This window comes from Diorhabda sublineata, chromosome 1 (genome assembly GCF_026230105.1).
Source record: "Diorhabda sublineata isolate icDioSubl1.1 chromosome 1, icDioSubl1.1, whole genome shotgun sequence".
NCBI lineage: Eukaryota > Metazoa > Arthropoda > Insecta > Coleoptera > Chrysomelidae > Diorhabda > Diorhabda sublineata.
In genome coordinates, this window is record NC_079474.1 from 35158060 (window position 1) to 35169861 (window position 11802).

Here is an 11802-nt window from a genome sequence, read left to right on the forward strand (position 1 = left end):
ATGGTGGGTAAATGTGAAGGTAATAATAATAATAATAGGATTTAACAAAATAGTATTTGTTAGTAAACGAAAAATTATGTGAAGTATGCTATAAATAAATTTAAAAATTAGTTATAGTGGATATAAAGTGGTAATTAATATTTGTGAAGTGAAAGATTGTACATGTGGACAATATATACGAAATCCAAGTAAGGCAATGATTATTTCTCTTCAAGCCACTTGTATATTATAGTAATATTTTTTTATTGATCTTTATTACTTCCGTTTTATCTTCTCTTCATAGTTTAGCTCTTCATTTTAAAATACTTTCTAATGCACATTTGTACCCTCCATAATTTCAATTTATTATTGAATAAAGTAATGAATATTTTGTTTTATTCTAGTTTAAAAATCAAAAAGTTTGGCAACACTGATATTATTCATAATTTATTGACCTTGAACAAATAAAAAGACATTTTTCATTTTTTATTTATATATTTTGACATATCACAAATATTCCAAACAACACATATATTTATTCAATAAACATCAATTTCGAAGTTTTCCTTCCGGTTCCATTGTTTTGTTTACAAGCTTCTAAACGTAATTTTATATTAGGGACGTAAGTAGTTACTCCAGTTCCAATGAAAAGCAACACACTTTGAGTAGACAATGACCAAAAAGCTCCGTATATTTGGTTGAAAAACCCCAAAGCTACGACGAATATTACCCCTGTACATTGGGTACATGCGAGGAGAATACCCGCAGTAGTGCTCTCTTCTGAAGGAAACGTTAATTCTATCGCCAGTTCGAAACCTACCGGCATATACGCGTTCGTGAAAATCCTGCAAAAAATTCATGAAAATATCCTATTTTTATATCAAGTTTTTCAATTAAACGGCTCGTTTGGGGTAGCATGCAATAATATATAATCATGACTCACCCTGTATAAGCTTTAATCCTTAAAACACGAAAAAACTTGTGTACCCTTTGTAAAAATCACTTTAGACAATAATTCGATAAAATTAATTTATTTAAAACTAAATAATCTGATGTAGATGCAATTTGCAGCGTTGCCAGATTAAAAATTATGCTTATTGCTATATACTATATGCTATTATGCTCTATAAGTATTTTATATGGAGTTTTACACTTAGAAAATATCATTTTTGGTTTAAAAAAATTTGGTTATAAAGAAAATATAAAGAAAATTAACGCGAACTAGTAACTGAATACGGTCCTGTACAAGTCTAGACATCGGGGAGGTCGATGACCGATCTGTTCGTGGCGTAATTTTAAACAAAACTGGCAACGTTGTTCGAATATTTCGTAACAGGGTTAGTCGTATTATTTAATATCACAAAATTTAATACAACTTTTATTAAATATCATTTTTTGGTTGTGTAGAATTGAAGATATAAAAGAAATGTCTTTCAAATTAGTTTGTTTTCAAAATCTTTGCTTTCCATAAAAGCTTGTTGCCTCTTTAGTATATTAGGTACGAAAATTGTAACGAAGACGCCTATAAATAGAGAAATACTTTGGGTCACTAATGACCAAAATCCTCCCAATAACAAATTAAAATACCCCAAAGCAACGGCGAAAATAGTCGCTGTTAATTGTGTCATGGCGAATAGTATACCGGAAGTGGTACTTTCTTCGCAAGGATACGTAAGTTCCATGGCTAATTCAAACCCTACTGGCATGTAAGCGTTTAAGAAGATTCTGAAAATTATTAAAAATTCGTTTTGAAAAAGCTACGAACTGTAAAAAAAGTGCATGCTCCAAAAAAACGCGTTAAAAATATCTAGTTTATTTTTTTTTTATTAATTACTTACCCTAGTAAACAGCAAGAAACGTACGTCAAAACCCTCATTTTGTACTTCAAAGTAAACATCAAGCAAACTATACTTAAAGCCGAACAAAAATAAATGAATAAGGTTACTTCTCTGGAATAAAAAATATTTTTTTTAAAAGATCTTTATTTTTAATTCCCACATACTTGTATTTATGGGTTTTGTCTAATAGCACACCGAAAAATATCGATCCCACCATACCAGAAACCACCATTACGAACCCCATCCAACCAGCGTCTTCATTTGCTCCCTGGGTATATAAATAAATATTTTACACAGTGGATGTGTTTTAAATAACAAATGAAATAAATTTCGTTGAACAGTTTTCTTAAAACATTTTCTTTTCAAATATTAATACTTCATAAAATTGGTAAAGTAACTTTGGCAACATTGTATTATAATTAAATTAATGTCTCGTCTTTTATATAACAAAAACTCATTATTAGCAGATGCTATAATCTTCACGAGGTTATATTGGACCTAATGGTCAGATTTTTAATTATTTTAAATGGTACAAATTACTTTTCTCAGTATATAATATGATAATTGAATTGACTTATTTCTTGTATATGTATTATCAAGGATGAAAATAGTGATAAATACAAATAATCTTGGCAACGCCGTCGAGTAATTAAGAAATGTCAAAAGATAACTTTCTAGATAATACCTAATAATTGTTTTTCCGCACAAAATATGGATACAAAATCATAAATCTCATTATTTAAACCTAGAAATAAAGCAAATTAATTATATCCCTAAGTCGAACAAAACCGAAAATTGTCGATTGTTGATTTCAGTCACATAAAAGTACAATAAAAAATTATAATAACTGCGGGACTATAGGTCATTTCGAGTAACGTAATTTGAAAAAGAAAGTTTTATTACATTTGTGTATAAGGAATTAATTATTTCGAGCATTTTTTTCCAATATTAATAATAATTTCAATGTAAATAACGTAATAAATAAAACAATATGGCGGGTGGTTGTTACGTCATCCCAAAATAAATTCACACTCAGACAGTTGTGACTAAGATTACGAAGAAAGGGAAACTGATGTAAGGTGTCGTACCCCTTATAGACCTTTTAAATAGTTTATTCGTATTTATTATTTTAATTATTTAATGGAAAACTGCTCAATAAATGGAAAATAATAACAAAAACGCACCTCGAAAAATTGTAGAATGAATTGGTTAAGTAATGTTCCTACAGCCGAAAATACAGCTATATTTATACTGTACGCTACCATGTGGATTACGAAACCTCTGTTACGAAAAAGTTTGACGATAGAAGTGAAGAATAACCTTGTATCGAATTCTTCTTTTTGTCTTCTCAATTTTGCTTGGGCGTTACTTGGCGGCAGGGGGGGCTCTTTTGGGAAATCTAAAAGTATACGCAATCATAAAATTACAAAAAGGAAGAAAAAAGATGGGAACGAATTGTGGAAAAACTATATAAACAGTAAAAAGAAAATTTATTGTTTTAATTTACGAATTGTAGTACGAAGTTTCGCTATTATTTAATAATTAATATACACAGTGGTGTTGTCGAGCCATAGCATCAACGTCAACGTCAACAAGTACTTATAGTGATAACGATTCTGACGAAGTCTCGTGACCTAATATTTGGAGTGCGGAAATGTGGTTTGAAAAGAAAATACAGTTTCCTTGGTTACTTTCCGAATCCGGTTGCTCTTTTTATAATAAAATACAGCACTTAGGGGTACCTAAAACTCGTGGTGTAAATATTTCAAAGGAATGTAGTTCCATATCCGTTTCTTACTACGGTAAAGATAAAAAATCGCAGTTAACGTCATTAAGAAAAAAAATTTTTGAACACGCGAAAACAACGGCCAATAGAAAAAGGAATAGACAATTTAATTAAGAGCACGTCTTTAGTATTTAGAACTGCTTTTTATTTAGCCAAACACGACCGACCATATTCGGATTATTATAATTTATTGTAATTGCAAGAATTAAATGGAACAATTTTGGCACCTGGTTACGGTCCTGATACACCTGCACAAATATAATGAATCACATAACCAAAAATATGAAATTAAGAATTTGTTCAGAAATTATTAAAACAAATGGAAAGATGGATGGAAAGAAAAAATCTACTCTAATTATATTTTTAAAATTCGAAATAAATAAAATCAGCGAACCACGATTCCTTTTTTTTTTTTTTGATTTAATAGAATTGTCCGATCAAACAGCATCCACCATTACAGAATTCCTTTTAAATAATTTGGAAAAATATGGTTTCGACGAGAATTATTTGAAACAATTTTTAATTGCATTTACCAGTGACGGAGCAAGTGTAATGTCATATAATTAACTTGGCATTAATGTATGACGTTTTGTATGAACTATTCGCTATTTGGAATCACTAAAAGACGTTAAAAAAAGGAAAAAAACTGATAAAAGCATCAGAGGGTGTTCAAGTGATGAAATTAGGAACATTAACTTTAAAAAATAATAAAAAAATTACTATTATTGATTTGAAATCTACCCCCAGTCCCCGTCGTTATTTTTGGGACATGAGACCGCACAGAGCGGCCGCCTACCCTGGATCGGCCCTGTCTATATAATTATATATACGCGTTCCGGTAAAAAAAAATTAGCACAACACCACTGAATATACAGGGTAATGCACAATTGTGAATAAAATAATGAAACAAATGGAAAAGGAAGCTTTGGAAGTGCTATATACAGGGTATAATAAAAAGCTAAAATTCCAAAAAAAAGGAATGACTCATTTGGAAAAAAAAGGCGCGGGAGGACTATATATAGGGTAACAGTGTTAATATACAGTGTAACTCAAAATCTCAAAAAAAATAGGGAACAATTGGGAAAGGAAGTTGAGGAATAATTATATACAGGGTATGATGGTGTTTAGTACGTGGTTTCGCTGCGTTCAGAAGAGTTAATATACTTATTTATTTCGCTAATCAATCCTCACATATTATAACAGCTATGGTAACCGGAATCATGGAACCCGTCAAAATCCAACACAAAATTTTTATTTGATTCCCAATGCTTTCCATATCGTCGCTATCTTGTACAATCAAAGGTGGTAGTATATACCCGATGGCGCAACCCATCTGGGTACCGAACACCCCCAAAGAACATGCTGTAGAAACCTAAATATAAACCATATGCGAATTAAACGGTAAAATTGAACGAGCAAAGTAAATTTTATTAAAATATAGTGATTTAAGGTCTTACTTCACTAGCCTTGAACCAAATAGCCGCCAATTTCGGTGGTAGGCATACTATGACTAATTGTGATGAAGATACTATAGCTTGACCTAGTAGTACCACCCAAAATAGATCGTTTCGTATGGATACTACTTTTAGACTGGTACCGAGAAGGGTACCGATGCATCCTATCAAACCTGCCGCTCTTAACCCCTAAAACAACAACCCCTAATTTCCGGTTTCTATAAAAAATTCAATAGTATGCTATAGGTTGGTATAAATGTGAGATTTATCATATCAAGTACGTCCCTGTATGAAATTCTGATAGTTCCTAACTTATACGTAAATGGAACTTTGATATTTTCGAATTTTCTGTTGAAATTGGTGCATTTTCAAATTTACACCCTGTATATCTACCTACCTAAACATAAAATCTAATAAAAAACAAGTTCAATTTCCAGCCTCTATAGAAATTTCAATAATATACTGTAAGACGATATAAATTGGAGATTAAAAATATTGAGTCCGTTCCTGTATAATGTTTTGATAGAACCTAACTTATGATATGTGCCATATACGTAAAAAGAACGTGGCTATTTTCGAAAATCATGTTGAAGTTAATACATTTACATAAATTTACACCCTGTATATCAAAAACCTACTCATCCAAACATAAAATTAAATAAAAAAATTCACTAAAATACCGTTTAAAAACATTTTAATATGAATTAAGCGTAAACGTTTTGTGATTGTTTGACAGCTTCGCACATGCGCATCAAAAATGATTTACCTTTTTATCGATAATATAAGACGCTGGTATAACTAATACTGGGTAAAGGGCCATATAAATGGTGGAAGTCCAATCAACTGCTAAAGTACTAACATTATAATATTTAACAATGACGTACGTAATGCTTGAATATTCAATCCATTGTATGGCGTTAATGCAAGCATAATACATAAATATACACATTATCAGCCATCTTCGTTTATATGCTTTTATTTCTTGATTCTCTTCTGTTGGTTTTTTCAATAACTCCACTTCGTTTTCGTTAAATTTATCTATTTCCATTTTGGAAATTTCATTTAAATATTAATAAAAAATTCAATATGAACCGTACGTATTCAACAATTGTTGTTAACTACTATAACATTTTATTAACTTGAATTGAAATAGTGACGTATTTAATTGTATTTCAACATTTATTGACAGTGTGTGGTTATTATTATCTTGTATTCAAAAAGTTTAATCAAGATTTAAAATCAAATCCTTTGTATAGTTGAAACAATATAAATAATTTTCTACGTTTGTTATATTCAGTATATATTTAAAATGTTTTAGATTGATAATTAGATCAAAAACTGTTAGATAATTCACCGTATTTAATTTGAATTCATATTGCGTTTATAATGTAATACGTGGCAGTATTGCTTGTTGCCTACCCGGTTGGTTGGGATATGATTTCTCGTATCCGACATATGGAACGCAGTAGAATCGATCCAATCACAGATATCACGTATATTAACAACGCTTGATTATAAAATTCAATATTTGTTTTTTTTTTTATTTTTATTAATGAAGTATATTTTTCCAATTAAAGCCCACAATTGAACAGACCGAAAAATAGGACACAGGGCCGGATTATGCTTGGGGGGCTATAGCCCAGGTCCAAGAGGGCCCCATCATTTGGAAATCATTCTGTATTTTTTGATGTGTTGATACCACAAATCTAACCTATTGATATTATTTTGTGAATTTTTCCGGGTTTTCGAATTCCTTAAGGGGGCCCCGTCATTATTTTAGCCCCGGGCCTTATAAATCTTAATCCGGCCCTGATAGGACATCATTTTCTTAATTATATATCCATCACAAGAGGACGTATTTATATACGATAATCAAATTCTTCAACAAACTCCGCCAGCTTAAGTCTATGACTTCAAGTAATACGTCAGAGAGAGTGGGAAACTTGTTATGTTATTAAAAAGTAATAAATAAAAGCAGAAATTGATGCTGCTGTTCTATCCACTCGTCAGAGACTGATTTCTTATAGAGAAAAAATGATAAGGTACGAATTACGTAATTCGTTAATTCTTAGATTTATTACATGATTTTTTCAATAATTTATTTGTATTGTTAGTAATATTAGCTTTACATTTAGATAACCCCATCTATCGGCAATAATAAGATATGATAAAACTTTCCATCCACATTTCTCTAGATATCTCGGGACAGAAAAAAGATCAATAAAACATATCGAGATATTTAATTCAGTTTTTTATTTTCGAAAATTAAAAAATAACAATTTTCGTAAATATATTACAATATTAATTTATTATTGATGTGTTTTAGTAAAAAACTCGAAAAAATTATCTGTTCCACTTCGTGAATCACACAATAAATTAATAAATTTATTTACAAAAATGAAATTAAATAAACTATTGGCCGTGCCGGATCTGTACGTATATTGAATCATCGGTAGACGATGCCAAACGATGTACGGCGATGAAATCAGTTTAGGCGATTATCACGAGATGGCGTATCAGTCATTCTAAAATGTTTATTTTATTGTTTAATTAATATAAACTCGACGTTTCGTTCCCTAGTGAAAGCATCTCGTCTATTCAGTCTATTTGGTGTGAACAAAGTAAGCACTGTACCTATTACAAGAATAACTGTCATAACTATGACGCAAAACAACGCCCCATATTGGTCTATTATATAACCCAATGGAAGGATCATAACCACCGAAAGTAATTGCGAAGTAGCCATTAAAATTCCTGTAACTGTACTTTCCGGTGAAGGAAATGTTAATTCAGATGCAAATTCTACTCCAGCTGGTAAATAGGCATTTAAAAAAAATCTACAACACAAAATGTCTGCTATAGTGGTTTCGTTCTGTTTTGACAGGACCGCACTCACCCGAATATAGATATTGCTAAATATACCATCCATTTTGATTTCATTTCTAACGCTAATGCTAATCCTCCCATTGCTAAAGTACTTAGTAAAAATATAATGAAGGCAGTCTCTCTAAATATAAATAATATGAGAATTAGATACTATTATGAAAAAAAAATGAGTATGAAATAATTTTTTCGTTTTTAATTAGAAGTAAAGATGGTGTAATCATCGACAAAAGTTCAGTACGATAAATTATAAACGTATTTGTTAGTTCGTAATCAGAAATGAAGATGGCGTAGTTATCAATTATTTGATGGAGTTACTTCATATTGCTTCGTTTTTTGATAATTACGTAATATAAACTGTTATAAAGATATATAAAAATAAAATTCCATTTTTTAATCGGGAAAACTGACAGTTTCGTATTCTTTGTATTGCACTACTTGATAATCACATGCTGTGTTGCCAACTTCATCTTTATTTCATAGATAATTAGAAATTAATATTCCTGACGTAAATTGTTTTTCATTCTTACAGTAAAAATAAAATATATTTATGAACTAACACACAACAAAATTTTGTAATTTATAGATCGGCAATTTGAATCAGTTGTATAATTTTAAAGTAAGGTTATATCAAGATTAAATGAAAAAGTGTACCAATAATTTTTTTTTTCAAAATTGGAACGAATTTTCAAATAAATAAAAAGTATTCTTAAAAATTTTTTAATACTCACTTATATTTATGTGTTTTATCTAACACAAAACCTGTTAGAATAGCTCCAATCATACCAACTACGATCATAACCATCCCCATTCTTCCAGCATCTTCTTGTGCTCCCTAACATTTTCAAAAAAATCTATTAAAATTATTAGTGTGAATATTTATAAAAAAAAAAACGTAATGGGTCGTGCCGGATCTGTGCTTAAACGATAACAATGGTCGGAAACTCGAAGTGAACAACGAAACGACACGATCATATCTCGGTTAATTAATATACGTATCGAAAAACAGTTTATCATTATACAAAGGGATAATTTAAAAAATTACGAAATGATATATAAATTAACTTACTTCGAAATAACTTAATATAATCTGATTTAGTAATGTACCGATGGAAGTAAAAATTCCAATGCAACAGCTGTAAGCAATAGTATGTAACATGAAACCTTTATTTTTGATCAAAACTTTTATTGAACCGAAAAATCCAGACAGTGTGACTTCTTGTCTAACAGTTCTTTTCTCCAACATCGTTTGACTTGGAGGAAGAGGAGGCTCAACTGGAAAATCTACAAAAGTAAAAATTCATACTACATATACACCATTATTTTTAATGAAGGCTTTTAGCGCTGTCTTGTGAATGGTAGCAATAAGTCTTTAAAATTAATAATAACACCGCGTATCGCCATCTATTGAACGGTGACGATACTATAAAAAGTACAATTTTCTTCTTGCGTAATTGCTTTTGGATTGACAGGTCAGTTTGAGTTTTGAGGGAGATGAGTAAGTGAATTTACGAAAAAAATACTCACACACGATCACTGTTAATATAACTGGAGCGATCAATAGCGCCAATGCCCAACATAATATTTTGAAATCATGACCTATATCTTCTAATTTATCACTATCGTTGACCACCATTGGCGGTACTAAAAATCCCAAAGCGCTACCTAATGTTATCCCGAATAAACCCAATGAGCAAACTGTTGATATCTGGAAAAATTAAAAAAAAATTTCTAGTTTAAATCAAAACATTAGAAAATGGAGTAGCAATTTTCATTTCTAATTATATTAATGAAAATTGAAATACATATTCAATCTGTATTATATTTTTCAGTGTTGCCAGATTGTTTTTCTAATTTGCCTCGAACTAGAAAACAAAATCTTTCGTATCTACATATTTTGCGTTATGCAACTAATTGATGAAAATTTGTTCATAGAATTATAGAAATGTTTGTTTGATATATAATTTTGTCTCAAATCCCTTCTAATTCGGATAAAATCTATCAATTAAAATTTTAGTCGAAAATCTCTTAATTTCAAAGAAAATATTTTTATTCTGGCAACAGTGAATTTATTTTTTATTACGGATACAAGCATGTGATATTAAGTGTTTATGGCGCTGTTGTCGGCTTATCAGAAATATCCGTAAACTCTTAAAGATATCAATAGTGTTATACAGGGCATGATTTTGGACAAAAAATGTTGCTCATTATAATTATTATAAATGCTTTTATTGTGTAAATTATTACCTCTTGTGGTTTAAACCACGTCACCGCGATCTTGGGGGGTAAACTTAAAATAAACAACTGCGAAATAGCAACAATAACTTGTCCAATCATTACGACGTAAAACAGATTTTCCCCTATGGAAAAAACTTTGATTAGAGCACCAAGGCCGGTTGCGACCGATCCTATAAGCGCCGATACTCTCAAACCCTAAAAAAAATCATATGAAATTCATGCTAGGGGCAATTTCAACTTATCAATATTTATCTACGATGAGCTAGATGATATTTGACCACGTTTTAATTGATCCAGATTATGAAACATGCAGTAAATGATTAATTTCAATGTTACATGACATGGTAATTATAAATATTATAATTAATTATATCCTATATGACGTCAGAGTCACAAACTCACGAAATGAATGAAACGGTATGTCTACACAAAGTGTCTAAAGCTACTATCCCGTATACATAAAAACTTTTATTATGTAAATTTCTTCCTATAGCAAATATAATGAATATAAATCATTGTTAGTGGGATAGGCAATCAACCATACATATGTAATGGTGGTTGCATATAATATTCTAATACTTATATATTCTATTGTAAGCTAATAGATATAATTTTTTAGAAATAATGTAAGTTACGAAAATATAAATTTATTTTATTATTATAAGGGGTAATTAGTTTGATATTATCGCTCGTTTTATAACGTATTAATAATAAAACATTCTAAAGAACGTATGTCGTTTCTTAAAATTCTTACGTACTGTCAGTAAGAAATACAGAATGTGTTTATTGTGACGATGTACGGTAGAAATTAATTGAATGTAATTGTGGGTCAGTCTGCAATTGAAAGGTTGAAAATTACGTGTATAATTAACACACCATTTTATCGATAATAAATGAAGCGGGAAGTACAAAAATCGGCCACGCAATAGCGAAACACAAAGAAGTCATATTCACATCACTAGCACTAACATGGTAGTATTTCATCACAATATTTGTTATAATAGAGTATTCTACCCAATGCATTGTACTAAGGGTAGCAAAAGCTATGTAAGTTATTAAAATCAACCATCTTATTTTGTAAACTTTAACGACTGATTTTTGAGACATTATGATGATCGTTACGCGCCAATTCTGACAGAACAATTGGCAGGTGTGTATATAAATAACTCTTCCTAAACCGATTTTAATCCATTTTTACATTAAACGGATCGTATGGTAAATAGATTTAGATAATAAAATGTAGTTTCTTTTATTTACTACATTATTGTTCATAAAAAAATTAACTAAAGTTTATTAAGATATCAAAACAGGTGTTGCATACATACAATTTACACGGCAGTTGTATACTGCGGTGTTGCCGAATGTAAATAATCAACACGTTGTGAATAATAATGAGTACAGATTACGAATTGTTATTAATCAGTTTCAAGAATTATTAATTGTTTTTTGTATTTGGCAACACCCTCGTATCTGATATTATATATTACATTAAAGATTATGGTGTAATTAAATCCGTTTTTCACTTTATTATTATGTGTTGACGGAAAAATAAACTTGGCAACGTTACTATATCAATGACAATTGTTATCTGCTCTGTTGCCAAGCATAGTTTTTATTTGTCTCC

General features: G+C 30.2%; 2 protein-coding genes across 4 annotated transcripts; both read right to left on the reverse strand.

Annotated features, from left to right (window-relative positions):
• Positions 1–454: 454 nt before the first annotated feature.
• On the reverse strand, positions 455–6221 carry LOC130442429 (uncharacterized MFS-type transporter C09D4.1-like). 2 transcript variants are annotated; one of them, XM_056776529.1, is made up of 7 exons: positions 5824–6221; positions 5061–5246; positions 4795–4975; positions 3002–3216; positions 1982–2085; positions 1818–1928; positions 455–824 (listed from the first exon to the last, which is right to left on the reverse strand). In XM_056776529.1, the coding sequence occupies exons 1-7, from the start codon at positions 6103–6105 to the stop codon at positions 515–517; spliced, it is 1389 nt and encodes a 462-aa protein (XP_056632507.1). In that variant the 5' UTR covers positions 6106–6221; the 3' UTR covers positions 455–514. The 2 variants fall into 2 exon arrangements, with proteins under 2 accessions (XP_056632507.1, XP_056632515.1); XM_056776537.1 differs by having other exon boundaries at positions 692–1704; positions 5824–6215.
• A 1070-nt stretch (positions 6222–7291) lies between these two features.
• Positions 7292–11405, reverse strand: LOC130445781 (uncharacterized MFS-type transporter C09D4.1-like). Of its 2 annotated transcripts, none has more exons than XM_056781643.1 (7): positions 11055–11405; positions 10188–10373; positions 9468–9648; positions 9010–9224; positions 8672–8775; positions 7954–8064; positions 7292–7894 (listed from the first exon to the last, which is right to left on the reverse strand). In XM_056781643.1, exons 1-7 carry the CDS (start codon positions 11283–11285, stop codon positions 7597–7599), a joined length of 1326 nt encoding a protein of 441 aa, XP_056637621.1. In that variant the 5' UTR covers positions 11286–11405; the 3' UTR covers positions 7292–7596. The 2 variants fall into 2 exon arrangements, with proteins under 2 accessions (XP_056637621.1, XP_056637627.1); XM_056781649.1 differs by having other exon boundaries at positions 7383–7894; positions 11148–11405.
• Between the last annotated feature and the right edge of the window lie 397 nt (positions 11406–11802).

Bases quoted from the DNA above. Each gene is read 5' to 3' on its own strand.
- LOC130442429 (XM_056776529.1), bottom strand. From the start codon at position 6,105: ATGGAAATAGATAAATTTAACGAAAACGAAGTGGAGTTATTGAAAAAA. The intron at 4,976-5,060 runs GTAAGACCTTAA...GTTTATATTTAG, and splicing joins TTTGGTTCAAGGCTAGTGAA to GTTTCTACAGCATGTTCTTT. The intron at 2,086-3,001 runs GTGCGTTTTTGT...TTATATACCCAG, and splicing joins TCATTCTACAATTTTTCGAG to GGAGCAAATGAAGACGCTGG.
- LOC130445781 (XM_056781643.1), bottom strand. From the start codon at position 11,285: ATGTCTCAAAAATCAGTCGTTAAAGTTTACAAAATAAGATGGTTGATT. The intron at 10,374-11,054 runs GTGTGTTAATTA...GATTTTTTTTAG, and splicing joins CATTTATTATCGATAAAATG to GGTTTGAGAGTATCGGCGCT. The intron at 8,065-8,671 runs GTGAGTATTAAA...ATTTATATTTAG, and splicing joins GATAAAACACATAAATATAA to AGAGACTGCCTTCATTATAT.